A 20,337-nucleotide genomic window follows, 5' to 3' on the forward strand; every position below is an offset into this window, starting at 1 on the left:
TGTATGATCTCAGACTGTGTCTTGTCTAACATTGTATGATCTCAGACTGTGTCTTGTCTTGTCTAACATTGTATGATCTCAGACTGTGTCTTGTCTAACATTGTATGATCTCAGACTGTCCTGTCTAACATTGTATGATCTCAGACTGTGTCTTGTCTAACATTGTATGATCTCAGACTGTGTCTTGTCTAACATTGTATGATCTCAGACTGTCTTGTCTAACATTGTATGATCTCAGACTGTGTCTTGTCTAACATTGAATGATCTCATACTGTCTTGTCTAACATTGTATGATCTCAGACTGTGTCTTGTCTAACATTGTATGATCTCAGACTGTGTCTTGTCTAACATTGTATGATCTCAGACTGTGTCTTGTCTAACATTGTATGATCTCAGACTGTGTCTTGTCTTGTCTAACATTGTATGATCTCAGACTGTGTCTTGTCTAACATTGTATGATCTCAGACTGTCTTGTCTAACATTGTATGATCTCAGACTGTGTCTTGTCTAACATTGAATGATCTCAGACTGTCTTATCTAACATTGTATGATCTCAGACTGTGTCTTGTCTAACATTGTATGATCTCCGACTGTGTCTTGTCTAACATTGTATGATCTCAGACTGTGTCTTGTCTAACATTGTATGATCTCCGACTGTGTCTTGTCTAACATTGTATCATCTCAGACTGTGTCTTGTCTAACATTGTATGATCTCAGACTGTGTCTTGTCTAACATTGTATGATCTCAGACTGTGTCTTGTCTAACATTGTATCATCTCAGACTGTGTCTTGTCTAACATTGTATGATCTCAGACTGTGTCTTGTCTAACATTGTATGATCTCAGACTGTGTCTTGTCTAACATTGTATGATCTCCGACTGTGTCTTGTCTAACATTGTATGATCTCAGACTGTGTCTTGTCTAACATTGTATTTTGTCTAACAGTTTGTAACGTCTTAAAACCCAATGAAGTCCCTTGACTACTTTAGAAACCAACACTGAGAAGGGGATGAATGGATCAACTAAGGATGAGAAACTTTGTCATCCCTTGTCCCTGTCAAGCGAGGCCAGCCAACAAAACTCACTACATTTGAGATGGCTAATACAGAAAGGTAAAAATAATGTAGGCTATGTACTAACTCTCTAAGAGCCACTTTCAACTAATTCAAACTGAACACTTTCTTAAGTTAAGAGGCTAGAGGGCAAAAAAAAAAGTGGGAGAGAGAGAGAGACAAACAGAGAGACTATGTGATAAACAGAGAGTGAAGAAAGAGGAGAATGGGGAAACGAAAGAGATTGAACAAGGAACATAGAAAGTAGATGTTTGTACAAACAACTATTGTGTGTACAGCTAATGTGTGTACAGCTATTGTGTGTACAACTATTGTGTGTACAGCTATTGTAGATTTTCATACGTGGCGTAAAAAACAACAATCTATAAAAACTAGCTTTCTTGTCAACCCGGTTTACAAGATAAAGGAGGTGTTGATACGGGATGATTTTTTTTATCGATTTAGTTGCACAGAATAATTACATTTTCTAAACCCTTCTTATTCTATAGCACAAAATAATTTCAATATTAAGGAAGCATCAGTTCAACGACTTAATAAAATGGGCAATGAAGTAGTGGTAATAAAGGAGACTTCCAGGCATTGAGATCATGTTAAGTTCAATTTCTTTCTCTTGTTCAAACCAAAAAAAAATATCAATAGTTAATTAACTAAATGATTTTTTAAATTGATAATTGTGTTGTCATGTAAAGAAAAAATTTCGCAAAATTTCAGCTTGATCCGAGATTGGGTGTGGGAGAAAAAACAAGTACAAACTTTTTACCAGACAGGCAGACAGACAAGCAGAGTGAGTTGATATACGATTTGTAGAAACGATTGCTTACATATGGTCCGGACTCTCTGTTTAGGCCTACGTGTATCAGTTCAGTCATTTATATTATGTCGTAAAGAGATTAACCTTTGGTTATTTATAAAAGAACTAAAAGAGACTAACCTTTTGTGCATAGGGATACAGTAATGAAGAAACAAAAAATGATCGATGCTATCTGTTGCCAGTCCATTGTGTTTCTTGGTAGAGCAACACTTTGACTCTTATGTCCACACTTGAGTCATTGGTTTATCCAACGGGATGATATTTACTCCTTTCAAAATATGTCGAGACTTGAATTCCTTCAAACAAACATTGTATACACAGTGGTCGTCTTCTATTCTTTGAATGCTTGGTCATGGTCTGAAATAAAAGAGAAGTGAATTTTTTTTTTGTTTCAATTTCCTCTATTAGCTTAAACATAACACACTCTTCGTGGGTGAGTGGAAGGAAAAAGTTAGTCAACTAGTAGGCTGAGTGGGTAAGCGCGGGGTTTCCGAACCTGGAATCCTGGGTTCGAATCTCGGCGAAAACTGGGATTTTAATTTTCGGGATTTTTAGGACGCCCCTGAGTCCACCAAAATTTAATGGGTACCTGACTTTATTTGGGGAAAGCTGGTTGGTCGTAGTTCTGGCCACATGACACCCAGCTAGTTAACCGTTGGCCTTAACATCATCTGCCCCATGCCTTGCAAGGTCTGAAAATGGAACTTGTTGTACACGTTCTCGGTGACAGTAAAACCGTTTGAAGAGAAAGTTTATCGACCACGTTATTTACAAATATCATTTGTCTCTTGTACACAGTTTTTTTTTTCATGTTTATGTTCATGTTTCGGATATTCTTTCAGAGTTAAAGATAATTTACTTCTGAGTCCAAACCTCCCGCAGGGTAACAAACCGGGACCAGCAAGACGACAGAACGACTGCCTACTAGTTACGAGACGGAGTGAGTTAATAGAAGCTTTGTAAAAGGAATGTTTGGATATAAGGCCAATACTAACGTAGTCATCGAGAGCTATCTTGTAGGAGACTAGAGAGAAAAAAACGAGTCACGATATCGAAGTCATTGTCTAGTAGTTATTGGTCATTCTTCATTGTTATCTAGGCTCTGTTGAAATGATACATTTTTATTTGTTGGTTTTAGGGTTAGGTGATAGTTCTGATTTCAAAAGTATTACTTCCTAGCCCGACAGAGGACGGCGGAGGATGGAAGAGGGGAGCGTTCGAATCCTGGACCATCGAGACGACAGTCCAGAGCGCATACCACGTGACCAGCCAACCATTCGATAATACTAATTGTCACAACGTGTGTTGTGGTGCCGGGGATTTCACTTGAATTAAAATAGTTGAATAAATGACGATCTAGGATTCACAATAAAAGATTCTTTGTTAAAACACAACTCTGGAACTTTATTTAAATATAAAACGTAAGTACAGCTTATGTACAAGTTACAGATCAACAAGCACAAGTAATATTACAAAGGCTTTAAATCAGAGCTCTTAGAAAACGCGTCTGTCTACTAGGACATTCTTTCATCGACTGGCGTTCTTTCTCTCTCGTCAATTCTCTGGCGCTAACTCTTTTTAAAAAAATGTCTTTATTTATTTTCAAATCAACCAATAGATTTGCAACATCATAATTACGTCTCGGGTAAAACCTGAGGCGCTGTCAAGGATCTAGATTTGTGGGGTAATTCCTGAGGCTCAGTCAAGGGTTTATATTTCTATTTACACATAAGCTTTTAAATACAAATAAATCTATAATGGCATCTGTGACACTAATGTATAGAAGTGATCTATGTTTGATGTGAATTTATGTTCATCGTTGGATTGAGTTTGAAAATATTAAACTCTAAAAGAATCTTTTTTTTCAAGCACTGAATAGCTCGTCTTGGCGCATAAATGTATTATTGTTAATCTATATCTATTAAAAAATACATAATTGATAAAAAAAAAAAAAAAAGAAGCAATTTCACCCAAGTTTAAAGAAAACAAAATGGGAGTTCCAGGAAGTGAAAAGTAAATAGAGAGTGGACTGTAAAATTTCATAATAACAGAAATTCGTTTAATTCACAGGCTAAAAAAAATATGTTAAGTTGATCGTTACAATGTGGCAAGTTTAGTACAATTCAAAACAAGCAAACTACAAACAAATACTTTAAAGAACACAACTAAAGCTTATATTAAGTGTAGTTGCATCAATTAGTTTGCATCAGTCATGTAATTAAATGTGTAATAGATCTAGACTAACAATAATAATTCTGTGTGATTAGAAATATGTTTACCAATTCTTTTTGTTTAGTGTTATTTCATGCTTTTAACTTTTTCAATGCGCTATGATTCTATAACTATATATGCTTTTTTTTTAAAGTATTTTTTAAATAGTTAACTTGTTTCCAAATAAGAAATAAGTGTATCATGTCTGAATGCGAGTCTTGTGTGAACAGAGCTATTAGTGTGTGAATAGGAATGTTATAAGAACTAACGTTTTCTCCTAGTCCATAGTTGAGGAACCAAAGAATTGTCAGACAGTAGGCTATAGGCTAGGTACACTAGCGGATCCAGAGCTTTGGAGTGGGGGGGGGGCGATTTTTTTTCCAAACCCTAACCCTAACGCCGAGTAAACATAACCCTATGCATAAACGTGCGTACAGCATATATATATATATATATATATATATATATATATATGAGAATAAAATAGAGCAGTGTTTCTCAACCTTCGGCGAAAAAATAAAAATGTCATGTTGAGGCCTTTCTCTTGCAAGCTTGGGGGTCTGGGGGAGCGCTGTAAGATAAGTGTTTTCTTGCATTCTTCACTGCATAAACATATTTTCCCTGCATCTACAGCTCATCATTTATCAGTGGGGTTCGGGGCGAAGCCTCGACGCAAAAAGTGTTTTCTTGCATTCTTCATTGCAGAAACGCATTCTCCTGACATTTATAGCTCATTATTCATCAGTGGGGTTCGGGTCGAAGCCCAATCACGAAAAGCGTTTTCTTGCATTCTTCACTGAAGAAACGCATTCTCCTGACCTAAAGCTCATTATTCATTCTATTATAAAGAACCTTTCGAATAATGTTGAAAAATATTCTAATATAAATTTTTAGGCACTTAATACATCGCCAATCAAACCGATTTGTTCCTTGAAAAGATAAGATACCCCACATTAAGGCTTTCGGGATCGCCGCCGAAAAAAAATTATTCGATAAATAATATTCAATAAAATTCAAGCATAAATTGTTAGTTATAGTCCAAAACTTATTTAACTAGAAAAATATCAGATTGAGTAAAGGTTGGAAAAAGGCGACTAGGAAAAGATAATCTGGGTTTAGAGCTCATCTCAATCGTGACTCTTATACTGAAAAATTTTGTTTGAATTATAACTTTTCCAAAGCAAAGACTTTCTTAAAATAATTAAGATAAATTCATGTGAAATTACATAAACTCTGTCTGGAAAGGGTAGGGTAGTGAAAATGATTAATCCTCACTCCTTTTTATAATTTCTGCTAATGATTGCATTTGGCATTAAAGAATGGGGTTGGGGCGACTCGATATAAGAATTTAATTTTATAGCATGTATAAATTATATTAGTGATCGATTTTTTTTAATTTTGTAATTTCTTAACTATAATACAAAAAGAAAAAGTATTGGTTTGTCCAATGAGGGGAAGGTGATTGCATGTATCGCCCCTCCCACCTGGTACAACCCTTTTTCATTTTATATTTACTAATGATAAAATTTGAGATTAGAGTGTGGTGCGACATAATATACATATTCAACTAATTTTGTTCACATACAATGATTTCTCCATAAAAATAGGACTGCCCCCCCCCACTCAGAGGGCTAGAGTGGGGAGGGCAGTACATGCAATCGCCCCCCCCCTACCCCACCGAATCGGCAAAAATACCTGAAGGAGAGCGACATAATATAAAATTTATATATTGTTCACAAACTATGATTTCTCCGAAAAGTAGGACCGCCCCCCCCACTCAAAGGTTTTAGATGGCAAGGGCAGTAGAGGTATTCGATCCCCACCCCATCGGCCAACAGGGGAATGATATAATATAAAGATCGGTTAAAATACCAATAACAAGTTTTAATCATATAGACATTCAATTGATTCTGTTAGCAAGCTGTGATTTCTACATATAAATTGGACCGCCCCCCCACTCGAAAGTTTGGGGGGGGGGGGCGGAATTGATGCCTCCCGACCCCACCATATCGACAAACATACTAGAGGGGGGGGGCGAAATAATCTAAAAATAGGTTTAAATATAAATAATTAGTATATATTATTAACATAAGTAATAAATTCGTATACAAATTGTGTGAATTCTATACTAAAATTCGTCCGCCCCACCCCTTCGGGGGGGGGGGGCGATCACCCCTACCCCCCCTGGATCCGCCAGTGGCTAGGTATGATTTTTTCATTGGAGGAGGGTGGCTGAACAATGGGCTACAAGTGCCTACAAGTATGTCTGATGGACCCAAATAAAATAAAGGCATCCGGCCAAAAAAATAAATAAAACATATATCAACTATTGGAACGAATGCTAGATTTCATGGTCCAAGCGTATGTGTGGGGACGCGTAATATTGGGCACCACTATGGTGCCATACAGGATGAAACAGGGTGGAGGACACGCACTAACCATGAGATATATCAATTGTAGGAAGACCCAACAATAGTGACCGAAATAAAAAAGAACAGACTATGTTGGGCAGGTCACCTTGAAAGAATGTCACATAACAGGGGAGCGAAAATCGTATACAGGCAAAAACCAAAAGGCAGGCGACCCAAAGGCATACTCTGAATGTCATAGATTGATGATGTGGAGGCAGATCTGCATCAGCTTGGGGTTAGGGCGTGGAGAAGAAAGGCCCAGGAGAGATATGAATGGAAGGATGTGTTAAAGCAGGCCAGAGCCCTGCATGGGCTGTAGCGCCACTGGGATGTATAGATATATCAACAACATAGAGCCTATCAACAACATACAGCAGATCAAAAACATAGAGCCTATATACAACATATAGCTTATCAACAACATAGAACCTATATACAACATATAGCTTATCAACAACATAGAACCTATATACAACATATAGCTTATCAACAACATAGAACCTATCAACAACATACAGCCTATCAAAAACATAGAACCTATATACAACATATAGCTTATCAACAACATAGAACCTATCAACAAAATATAGCTTATCAACAACATAGAACCTATATACAACATATAGCTTATCAACAACATAGAACCTATATACAACATATAGCTTATCAACAACATAGAACCTATCAACAACATACAGCCTATATACAACATATAGCTTATCAACAACATAGAACCTATATACAACATATAGCTTATCAAAAACATAGAACCTATATACAACATATAGCTTATCAACAACATAGAACCTATCAACAACATACAGCCTATCAAAAACATAGAACCTATATACAACATATAGATTATCAACAACATAGAACCTATCAACAACATATAGCTTATCAACAACATAGAGCCTATATACAACATATAGCTTATCAACAACATAGAACCTATATACAACATATAGCTTATCAACAACATAGAGCCTATATACAACATATAGCTTATCAACAACATAGAACCTATATACAACATATAGCTTATCAACAACATAGAACCTATCAACAACATACAGCCTATCAAAAACATAGAGCCTATATACAACATATAGCTTATCAACAACATAGAACCTATATACAACATATAGCTTATCAACAACATAGAACCTATATACAACATATAGCTTATCAACAACATAGAACCTATCAACAACATACAGCCTATCAAAAACATAGAACCTATATACAACATATAGCTTATCAACAACATAGAACCTATATACAACATATAGCTTATCAACAACATAGAACCTATCAACAACATACAGCCTATCAAAAACATAAAACCTATATACAACATATAGCTTATCAACAACATAGAACCTATCAACAACATATAGCTTATCGACAACATAGAACCTATATACAACATATAGCTTATCAACAACATAGAACCTATATACAACATATAGCTTATCAACAACATAGAACCTATATACAACATAGAGCCTATCAACAACATAGAACCTATATACAACATAGAGTCTATCAACAACATAGAGCAACATGGCTTTAAAACATTGAACCATAATCTTCAAATAGAAAAACAAAACCTAATAAAATACTCAGAAAGACACAAAGATAAAGGCACATTCCTCGTTCCATATGCTAGGACAAATTTGTACAAATGCTTCTCTTCCTTTAGCGTTATTAGAGCATGGAAAGGGTTGCCTTGGCAGAATTTAAGTCGTTGGTTAACATGCATGACTAGATGCATGACGCCTAGGACGTAATCATATTCTTTTTTTTTTTATGTGACGTCTGTATACAAGATCAGACATAGAGCCTATCAACAACATAGAACCTATCATCAAATTTTCTACGTAACAAAGCACGACAATCGGAGTATACTAGGATTCACGGACCAAGATATGTGAGAGTGTATTACAAACTAGGCCTCAATAAAAACCGACCTTTTTCTTCGCTTCTCGATATGGCAGAGGTATGAGTAAGGTATGCTCATGTTCGAATATTGCGCTAAATCAAGGATCTAATCAACAGGCGTATCCAGTGGGTAATGCTACTTTAGTATAATATAAAAAATTAGCATAAATTAACTTGTAGACTAAATGCTTACCACTAGGCCTATGTCATAATTGTGTGCTCTACTGTTTTGTACACATAAAAACATTCCAAAATGTACTAGTATTGCAATCATTTTAGCGAATATTTTCAGTTGTGTTGAGATATAAATATTACATCGGGTCAATGATTAGCACATCTAATATTAGATCAAGTGTTTATATATTAAACATATTGATAACAAGTTCCACAGCTGTGTACAGGGGATTTTTAAAATCCTATTTCATCCCTCCATTTCTACCAGCGATCTTTAGGACTCCCGTGATTTGTATGTATCCATGATCCAGTTGACAACAGTGGTCTCACTGTATAACGTATGGCTGTGTCAAGGCTGTCTATGATCATATTTTAGCATACAAAAACAATATCCTACTCGATTCTTGTCAACTTCGTATTCTCTATAATAGTATATTCGATTACTCAAAACATCATTACTGGGACACTGTAACATCGTGGTGGGGGTCCACATTTCACGTAACCGGGGCTTTTGCCTCGTGCAAAGATCGCATCGATTCGTCTGGCCCACAGTAAACAGGCTGGTCCAGCCAGCACTGTGTTGTAGCTCTAGTATTGAGTAGCACTACTTGCTCAGATCAACTTGTTCATCCTGCCCGATACTTTCTCCACCATTAAATCTCTTTTAAGATCTGTTCTATTCATGTGGCCATTTTCATTGGGTCTTTTCCCGGTTCACAGAATACTTTCAATGCGTAGAGTAGCCTGTTCATTGATTGTTTTGTTTGTTGCATTTCATTTTTTTTTTTTTTTAAATCTGAATGCAGCTCGTTATATAATTATTTATATAATATTTATATTATTTTATTATATATAATTATTTTAGTCAGATAAATAGTACGGTACATAGCTCTTATGGGTTGTTTGTATATTTAGTTAATCTAAGGCTAATATAAAAATAAATGTTTACTTTCACCAATTCAAAACATTATACTATTTATAGTGTTCAACCTGACAAGACATATTCAAATAAACAACAACTCTGCAGCTATATTACATTTCTAAACAACAACTTTGCAGCTATATTACATTTCTGATTGATTCTGTTCTTTCTAAATAAACAACAATATTGCAACTAGCTTGTATGTATTGTCGTGACTATATGACTTGTCTGAGTGATTCTGATCACTCAAAATAAACAACAACATAGCAACTAGCTTGTGTGCATTGTTGTGACTGTATTATATTTCTTGGTCATTCTTTTCGTTCTAATAAACACCAAAACACAAATTCAAATGATTTTAGATCTGCAATATAAAAAAACCAGACCTATATGCTTAGATGTAGGCCTATTTCGGAAGATGGAATTTAGATTTTCATCTATTACCGTCTCTTAAAGGATCCATGTGAACATAACATTGAAAACTGAATGCTATCTCTAACACTCTGAAGTTCCTCTGTTAAACAGTCTCTGAGTCTACATCATAAAGAAAAAGAAATTAATTACACAATCTGAATATTTACCTGCTCAAGATGGACAAGATTATAGATATTCCATGATAGAGCCTGCCACTTGCTACAATAAGACTAACTCATACCTCCATAGTATACCATGCTCAAATGTTGATTTTAAAGACAACAATTTTATCGATTCTCTCTCTCTCTCTCTCTCTCTCTCTCTCTCTCTCTCTTCATTTTTTGTCTCTGACGTAGCTCTCCACTTCCTCTAGTGTCTCTTGAACTCCTCCCTCTGTATGTGTGTTTACGTGAATCTTTTTTTCGGCACTTCTTTTATGCTCTCTCTCGCTCTCTCTCTTCCAAACATTCCCCTGTAGTATTTGTATCGCGTTCAATTAGAAGGCATCGGAGCTCATAGGGTCGTGAGTACTGAGTGTCTTGAGGTAACATAGAGCTGCTCATATCAATGGATCACTTTTGGAATTTCCTGCTGGAGTTCAGGTTATCAGTAGTGGATAGAGAAGGTGGGGAGTCGTCTGTGGAATGAAATATCTAACCAAAGAACTGGTAGCGTAAATTTATTTAGGCCTAAATCTACGAGCTGTATTTTCCCTCTGTTCTATAATCTTTGGAATTAAAATTACATAAATTTTACAAATTTTAAATAAAATCAAACTAAGTTTTTGGTTGTACATCTTTTTTTTTTTTACAACAGTATAATATTTTTTACAAAGCTTATATAAACTCACTCTGTCTGGTAAAAAGTTTGAACACATTATTTCTCCCACACCAAATCTCAGATCAAGATGAAATTTTGCACAATTATTTCTTTTACCTGAAAAAAAACAAAAATCATTAAAAAATAACTAACTAGTTAGTTAATTAACTATTACCTGGATGACCGATCCTAGCTCGGTTAAATAATTTCCTAAGTCGTTTTGGGAATATTTTTGTAATTACGAAAATGAACGATCATATAAAGACTACTAATCTGAAGAGTTGCTTTAGTGTTCTATAAGTTCTAAATGTAATTGCACATGGCGATTAAATATAAAGTCTCTTAAGTCCTTCTATAGTCTAGACAAACCACAGCTCACGCCCGTCTTATAGTTTTACAATACATCTTTTGATTAAAACTATTGTAGGTCTAATATTATTGGCTTAGAAGAAAGTCTTTGCAGTGTAACTTCTTAGATGGTTACGTTCAAACATTTAATTATGGAATTAGTATATTCATTATGTCTTTAGTACGAAACATCAAGTGACGCAAATCTCTACGTTATAGGGTAAAACAGGCACTTTGTGACAAAGTAAAATGACGCATTTTTTCTTAATAGACTTAAATCATTGCATTAGTTTTCTAAAGAAACGTTTCCGTGGGGCACCTCTGTTACGCCAAACAATATGCTCGTTACCCATACGGGATACGTGCCCTGCCCAGCCTGACTGTTGGACTATAAGAAGTTCACACCATCCATCCATCCCAGTGGTGCTACAGCCCGTGGAGGGATATGGCCTGCTTATACACATCCCTCCATTCAGATCTCACCTGGGCCTTCCATCACCAAGCCCTAACCCCAAGCTTTTTACCGAGGTTTATAGTTAAATAAAAAGAGGCTGCAGCGTACGCCAACTCGTTGGCCGCTGGCTAGATATCTTGTTCAGTGTGAGCAAGTAAGGAGTAGAGAAGCTGTGTTATGACCATTTCCTTTGTTTTGGTACGGGACAGTAGACACAAAGCACGAACACATGGTAATAATTCAACAGCAAAAAAAAATAATTAAAAAATAAGGCTTGTCTTCGATTCCGAAGATTAATGAGGATTGCAGTATTTCCCGTGGCTACGCAGCCCCAGCTGTGACCTACATATTTTGCCACATCTAGGGCAAGCGTAACCATTGTCAACCGGTGGTCGATTAAGATTTTCTTTTCGCGTCTGCCTCTGTTCTCGGCAGCAGATTTTCTTTGGTCTCAAAAATGTGTATCCGGGGCCTTTGAATAGAGGTAATTCTTTTAGTCCGTCAGTTAAGCTGGACAGAGCGGTATCCTGTATGGAAGACGAATCTCAGACGAACGCATGCCAAAGGCAGTCTTTTTTTGCTAATTGCTTCAACTACACTTAATAGAAGATTTGTTTGTTTTTTTAAGTATTTTTTGTTTATATTGGCGGAGATAGGGTTGTGGTTGTTTATAGTTTGTAGTTCATAGTTTCTGAAACTGAAAATATTGAAACCTGCCTTTTTACCTGCCATGTGGACCACTTCGGGTGTCGATTTTGAGTTTGTGTTTCCACGCAGTGTCTTGGTAGCCATGCTCGCTTTAAAATCTGGTGTGCGTAGGATGAAACATTTTTCTCATTTGGCTTTATAAAATGCCATATACCCGGTATCTAGACATTGTGTGAGGGAGCTCAGTAATGGTATTGTAGGGCGCTCCTGATAACTATTCCAACTACCAGACTGTTGGCTAATAATATGTCAAGCTAGCTATAGGCCTTCAGTGTAGTCCAGACGTAACAAGTGTGCTGGGGGGACTTGTATTCTTTACAACAAAATAAACTCGTTTTAGCCCCATTTGTATTTACCGGTACCGGTATTTACATAGTATTGTTATTGCGAAGTGGTAATGGATAAGCACTCCACTACCTATAAAATGATTCCGATTGCATGCGTCTCAAAAAGCCTCTGACAACTAGTCCATCTCTTGATCTTCACGTGTGGCTCAGATATTGGGTCCGTCGCAACTGTTATTACTAACAAGAAAAGGGGCTATTGGGAGTAACTGGCGCCTAAACCACTATAAGCTTCGGTCTGCAGGGACTCGTTAGCCAAAAAAGAAGGACAACTCTGAATTCAAGCTTCTGCTGTCTTGCAGCTTTACCCAAACATGAGAATGGCTGCGGGAATCAACCCTGATAACAAATTTGGAGCCGATGTACTTTGGTCAGGTTGCTTCACAGGACACATCAGCTGCGAGGGGATGAGGGAACTGCTGTATGGGTGACATGTCCAGGCAATCATCTCATTTGGCGACTGAAGAAGGCCATATACAGTCTTATTAATGTCAGTTTACAAATACCGGTACACCATATATAAGGTAATTTAAAATATGGGTACTAGATGTTGAAGGATTTAAAAACTCGAATAATTGTCAATCTACTTCTGTATTCAGTCTTGAGTCCTTCTCGGTGCCTTTCATCAGATGTCCCAAATCTTCATTTATGTATCGCAAATGCCGTCATGCCATCCAAAAAAATGACATAAGTCACATACACAAACACAACTAGACTATATAATACTCACCTCTCTCTCTCTCTCTCTATCCGACCCATATTACATCCTAGAAAACAAACTCTTTTCGTGAAACATATCGCATAAAACGTAGTAAATGTATTTGGTAACATTACAAATTGTTAAAAATTTTATTTTTGTCCCTCACTTCAGACATTTTGTTCAATGTCGAAAACAAGGTCTAGATCTCGACATGATCAAGCCTAATGAAAACTGAAATAAATGTCTAGTTGTTTCTTTTTTTTTTTTCCTCCAGAATATTTTTTTAAGACATTTTTTATTCCCCATTTCTCCCCGTCACTCTCACTTTGTGTATAGCTGTTTGAAGAGCTTGCAAGTGGGTCGGGGGGGGGGGAGTGGGGGCTAGCGTTATCTCTACCGTGTGAAGTCCTCTTGCTACCACAGCTTGGCCGCTGCGTCCAATACGAAATTGATCGGAGTTAGTTGTGAGCGTGAGTCCTCGCTAATAACAGGCTTACGAAGGGATTATGGGGAAATAAATATGTGAATCTCATCAAAGCTTGGTCTTTAGTGTAGGTCCGGCCATAGACTATATTATACAGGTCAGACGCAACAAGTGTTGAAGGATTTCATTCGTTGACTACCATGAACATAGCTTCCTCAGTGGCGTCGCTAGAGGGTGCGTGATGTGGGGACGTCACCAAAATGAAATAAAAAGTTGTTGTTTTTTTCAAAATCAGAATTTTCAATACTAACTACACGGTACGGTAGTAACAAAAAATAATCATTAAAAACAACGCATACCCGGTATACTTGTATTAAAACTAAAAAGTAAAAATTAAAGCGTTTGGTGTGAATTTAAACATAGACACATCCAACGATTTGATTTTTTTTATTTCTATTTTTTTTTTTTTTTTTTACTACCCGGTACTTCTTATTTTAGCCTTTTTTTTAAGTCTTGAAATTTTACAATAATTTTTAACAACAAATTGACTGTATGTAGGTATACCAAATAGAAAATTACGAATTGACTGTATGTAGGTATAGGCCTACCAAATTGAAAAATTTCTTTTGTACAAGGAAAAATCATTTGTGAAAATAGTAATCAAGACCATGTTAATTACCAAATCCATTACAAAGTTTTCTTTATAATATGCATACTGTCTTTGATATAACCTTTACATTAACATACAGTCTTTGATATAACCTTTACATTAACATACAGTCTTTGATATAACCTTTACATTAACATACAGTCTTTGATATAAATTTACATTAACATACGGTACAGTCTTTGATATACCGGTAACCTTTACAATAACATTTAATTATTTTATTTTTCTCAGGCTATTGTTCAATTCCAATCGCCTATTCTCTACATAAGGCCTATTCTGACCTATCCCCATAGCTTAGTACATTTTTTATTTAAAAACAAAGTAATTAATTAAAACTGATTGGTTAACTAATTGGTTAATTGTTTGTATTGATTCGTGTGTCGTCATCGAGCCTGAGCTTGTATGTAAAACTTGATAACGTTGGATAAGCAGAAGTGGTCGAAACATCAACTGCAAACATACCGGTACAAGAAAGAGACAGACGTGAAAGATAGTTACAGAGTTTAAAAAAAATAAATATAATTGACGTCAGCAAGATACTTGAAACTTGGGTCTGCACGTTTATTTTCTTTTCCCTAGAGTTGGATACGTTCACATACTAGACAGCATCACAGCTATTGATGGGGATGCTTACCATGACATAGCGTACTGAATAGGAGAGGGGGCAGCATTGTCCAAAGGCTGCGGCTTATTTGGACAAGCCAAGCCATTGGACTTAAGACACAAATTCATACAACTTACATCAATCGTCATCCCAACAGCAATGCGAGATATGGAAGTCATCTGCCTAAATTAAAAAATGGCTAAATGTGGCTCAACAAAAATGGCTAAGACGGATTTTAAGAGTCAGTTGCAAAGATAGAGCCTCATACAAAAAAAAAATCTTTAAAAATCTTATGCCGCTTACCGGGTACCAAGAGTTGCAATGACATGGATGCCAATACGAGGAAAGCGCAAACAGAGATGTCCTCGTATAACTTGGCGCCACACTTTCATGGAGGACACCAGGAGGGAAGAGGCTTCAGACATTGCCAGATCTCTATGGAGACAGCTTGCCGCCCAATGCGCCAATCAACACGGGGGATCTAAGTCAAGATATGTTCTGGCTCAAAACATTACAAAAACTGCAAAAACATTAATCCAGCGTGTCTCAAAATGTGCGGTGCGTCCTTCGTATCTAGTGATGTACCGGTACCATTGTTCTGTTGACTTCTTTCTTTCGAGTGCACACATCAGACCAGTTACAGGATGAACACGAGGAAGATCTTACAACGATCAAGCCCATTACAAACTGCCTGGGGGCAAGTATTAATTTGAGAAACACTGCTTTTAGCAGTACCGGGTACCGGTACGTAGGTTCTGTACACGCTCATAGATTTCAAAACTGCTTTCAAGCAAAGAACTTTAGTAGGTAAGGTCTAGTAATCTCTTCTGATAATTTTTTTAAAAATAAAAGCGACGTATATTTTAATGTTGTTTAGCGAACAATTAAAATAATTTATCTTAATTTAAAATCAATAAAAGGAAGAGGAAAAAACAACTACCGGTAATATAAAGGTATCCACGATGTTGTTTTTTTTTTGGAAGGGTGGGAGATGACACCTAACCTAGCGACGCCTCTGCCCTCCTATCCGAATATCGAGAGACGCGATTGTTTCAACACATACACCCTTCATTTTACTCCTCCCCCCCCCTTCCAAACTTGCACTGACCAAATGAATAGATCAATAGCATCGGTCAATAGCGGTCCTGTTGCTTAGATTTGACCTCGTCTGCACATTTCAATGTCAATATTGTGCAGTCCCTCTGATATATTCAAATAAGCGGCGGATTTTCTAAAGTTAACTCAGTGGTCTTCTGTTTATACACGATGATTTTTTAAATCCCGTATAACTTTTTTAAATCCCGTATAACTTCTTTAAGTACCGTACCCGTAATACAATTCAGTGTAACTAGTATTTGATCAGTAGGCTATATGAGTATTTTTTTTGCATTTACAATTTTTTTTATTGATTCTTATTTGGTTAGTACCCGATACAACAACAAGGCCTAATTGTGTCAAGTTTCCACTTAATTTGAGAATGGTTATGGGAGAAATAACTACTACAAAAAGTGTACCAGACTGAGCGAGTTGATAGAAGCTTTGTACAAATAGGAAGAACACAAGTTTTGTTTTTTCTTTAAAATACCGCATCTGCAAAAATGTCTAAAGTCAAGTGTACAATTGTAAGGTAGGTACCGATACCGTGCTATTAGACCGCTAAGAGAAGCCATTTGATGAAATGGGCGGATACCGGTACATGAAGTTATTTATTATAAAAAGCTATCAACTATTCGGTTTAATGTTTGCGAATGCATTCTTTTGAAATCTATACCGCAGGTCTACCTATTTGGATCAAACGACCAGATCTGGTTTGAAATCTATACCGCAGGTCTACCTATTTGGATCAAACGACCAGATCTGGTTTGAAATCTATACCGCAGGTCTACCTATTTGGATCAAACGACCAGATCTGGTTTGAAATCTATACCGCAGGTCTACCTATTTGGATCAAACGACCAGATCTGGTTTGAAATCTATACCGCAGGTCTACCTATTTGGATCAAACGACCAGATCTGGTTTGAAATCTATACCGCAGGTCGACCTATTTGGATCAAACGACCAGATCTGGTTTGAAATCTATACCGCAGGTCTACTTATTTGGATCAAACGACCAGATCTGGTTTGAAATCTATACCGCAGGTCTACCTATTTGGATCAAACGACCAGATCTGGTTTGAAATCTATACCGCAGGTCGACCTATTTGGATCAAACGACCAGATCTGGTTTGAAATCTATACCGCAGGTCTACCTATTTGGATCAAACGACCAGATCTGGTTTGAAATCTATACCGCAGGTCTACCTATTTGGATCAAACGACCAGATCTGGTTTGAAATCTATACCGCAGGTCGACCTATTTGGATCAAACGACCAGATCTGGTTTGAAATCTATACCGCAGGTCTACCTATTTGGATCAAACGACCAGATCTGGTTTGAAATCTATACCGCAGGTCTACCTATTTGGATCAAAAGACCAGATCTGGTTTGAAATCTGTACCGCAGGTCTACCTATTTGGATCAAACGACCAGATCTGGTTTGAAATCTATACCGCAGGTCTACCTATTTGGATCAAACGACCAGATCTGGTTTGAAATCTATACCGCAGGTCGACCTATTTGGATCAAACGACCAGATCTGGTTTGAAATCTATACCGCAGGTCGACCTATTTGGATCAAACGACCAGATCTGGTTTGAAATCTATACCGCAGGTCTACTTATTTGGATCAAACGACCAGATCTGGTTTGAAATCTATACCGCAGGTCGACCTATTTGGATCAAACGACCAGATCTGGTTTGAAATCTATACCGCAGGTCGACCTATTTGGATCAAACGACCAGATCTGGTTTGAAATCTATACCGCAGGTCTACCTATTTGGATCAAACGACCAGATCTGGTTTGAAATCTATACCGCAGGTCTACCTATTTGGATCAAACGACCAGATCTGGTTTGAAATCTATACCGCAGGTCGACCTATTTGGATCAAACGACCAGATCTGGTTTGAAATCTATACCGCAGGTCTACCTATTTGGATCAAACGACCAGATCTGGTTTGAAATCTATACCGCAGGTCTACCTATTTGGATCACAAGACCAGATCTGGTTTGAAATCTGTACCGCAGGTCTACCTATTTGGATCAAACGACCAGATCTGGTTTGAAATCTATACCGCAGGTCTACCTATTTGGATCAAACGACCAGATCTGGTTTGAAATCTATACCGCAGGTCTACCTATTTGGATCAAACGACCAGATCTGGTTTGAAATCTATACCGCAGGTCGACCTATTTGGATCAAACGACCAGATCTGGTTTGAAAAAGTTCTAGGAGCCTAGTGCGTGACAAGTTTCCGTGTAGTTAACTCCCTTAGATATGCTTTAAATAATGTAACGTTCTACTTGCCTTTAAACCATTGAATGGGTTTGTCTTGAAACTAGGTACCGGTACAATATATATAGGCCTATACAGAGTAGAAAGCCTAGGTTTTATTTGGTGCCTAGAACTCTAGGCTTAAGAAAAATATAAGAATTAACCTTTTTTTTTTTAAAGAAAAAAAGATAATATTAAGCGTAGTTGTATCAATTAGTTTAGGATCAGTCGTGTAATTAAATTTGGTATAGATGTAGACCAGTGTTTTCACGCCGTATGAAGATGCAATTCTCTAATGCCATGTTTATTGGTACAACAAAAACTATAAATCTTTTACAATTCATTATTCATTTGGTGAAATTGATTTGTTTTTTGATATAAATGAAACCACTCATAAACAAAATGTTGTTTTTTTTTGTAACATTGAAAAGCATACCTATTCATTACCTGATCTTTGTGATATTTATTTCAAGATGCATAATAACATCGATCATGAGTTCCATATGCTAGGACAAATTCGTACAAATGCTCCTTCTTTCCTAGTGCTATTAGAGCATGGAATGGGTTGCCTGAGCTAGCCAGGAAAACCTGTGACTTGGCAGAATTTAGGTCATTGGTTAGTATGCATGACTGAATGCATGACGCGTAGGACGTAATCATCATCTTTATTTTTAAGTAACGTCTGTACTATATAAGATAAGATGAGTTTGTATAAATATGAAATCAAATAATATTGAAGAATAATTTATTTTAATTTAATAACAGAATATAATAAATCAGCATAGTTAATGAGGTACAACGAGTACCCCCTTCAAAGTCTTCCCATACACCTGGGGGTATGCCCACCCCACTTTGGGAAACACTGATCTAGACTAACAATAATAAATCTGTGTAATTAATATTTTTATCAATTGTTTTTTGTTTAGCGAAATTTCATGATTTTACCTTTCTCGATACGCCATGATCCTATGTCTGGAACAGTTGGGAAAGGGGTGATGTTAGAAAAAAGGGGTATCTGGGTGATTGTTACCATAGTTGCTTTTTAAAAGCATTTATAAAACAATTTGAACACCTGAATTTAAACTCGATGGTTCATGCCTCCTCAAGGAAACACACTAACCACTGTGCCAGTGAAACGCTTATGAAAATGGAAGGTTTTATTGTACCGGTAATCTATTGTTAGTTTAAAGCTTTAAAGCAGCAAACTATTTCTCACTACAAAGTATAAAGGGGACTAATTCAACTTATACCATCACTTTAGTAAAGTACAATATGTTTCTCTAGTTCAATACCAAGCATATTAATCAATTACCAATAGTTAATTTACTAATTGGTTATTTTTTTATTATTATTGATTCTTGTTTTGTCAGGTAAAAGTTGGCTATGGGAGAAAAGACGTAGAAAAATTTTTACCAGACAGAGTGAGTTGATATAAACTTTGTAGAAAATAAGATATCTTTACAAAAGTTTCACCGAGGAGTTCTTGGAGATACAATTACACCAGCGACTGTCCACCAGTTAGCTGGCAATTTCTCGTTTCTTATTAAGCACTCAAATGAATATAGGTGGAAAAAAAACTCTGCAAATTTTATGGGCTTAATATTCAATTGTGATTATATGTGACATTTTATTTAAAAAGTATATAGAATTACTGGTACTTTCAAAATACCGGTATTCACAAAATTCCCTCCCTTTAAAAAAATAACTATTGGTGTAAAGACGTAACTTAATGACGCTACAAAAAATGTAATGGTAAAATAAATTGTGGAAAGTCTGGCAGAGTAGCCTCAGCTTCCAAGTATAAAAACTGCATTACCCGGTATTAGATACCGGTATGTAACATTAGCTAGATACCGGTATGTAACATTAGCTAGATACCGGTATGTAACATTAGCTATCTACATGGTTGGGAAAATGTTAAATCATTCTGT

At 36.5% G+C, this 20,337-nt stretch overlaps 1 protein-coding gene across 2 annotated transcripts in view; it reads right to left on the reverse strand.

The window, feature by feature from the left end:
- Positions 1 to 10,703, reverse strand: part of LOC106066011 (acetylcholine receptor subunit alpha-L1-like) — a 54,836-nt gene extending 44,133 nt beyond the window's left edge. The window contains exons 1-2 of one of the 2 annotated variants that reach the window (XM_056020950.1): positions 10,128 to 10,703; positions 2,005 to 2,241 (exon numbers count right to left, since the gene is read on the reverse strand). In XM_056020950.1, coding sequence (XP_055876925.1) covers positions 2,005 to 2,071 — 67 coding nt within the window. In that variant the 5' untranslated portion in view covers positions 2,072 to 2,241; positions 10,128 to 10,703. Of the gene's footprint in view, positions 1 to 2,004; positions 2,242 to 8,643; positions 9,276 to 10,127 lie in introns of those variants that run through there. The other variant, XM_056020951.1, reaches the window with a different exon arrangement.
- Positions 10,704 to 20,337: the final 9,634 nt, after the last annotated feature.

This window comes from Biomphalaria glabrata, chromosome 2 (assembly GCF_947242115.1).
Source record: "Biomphalaria glabrata chromosome 2, xgBioGlab47.1, whole genome shotgun sequence".
In the NCBI taxonomy this organism is placed as follows: Eukaryota; Metazoa; Mollusca; class Gastropoda; family Planorbidae; genus Biomphalaria; species Biomphalaria glabrata.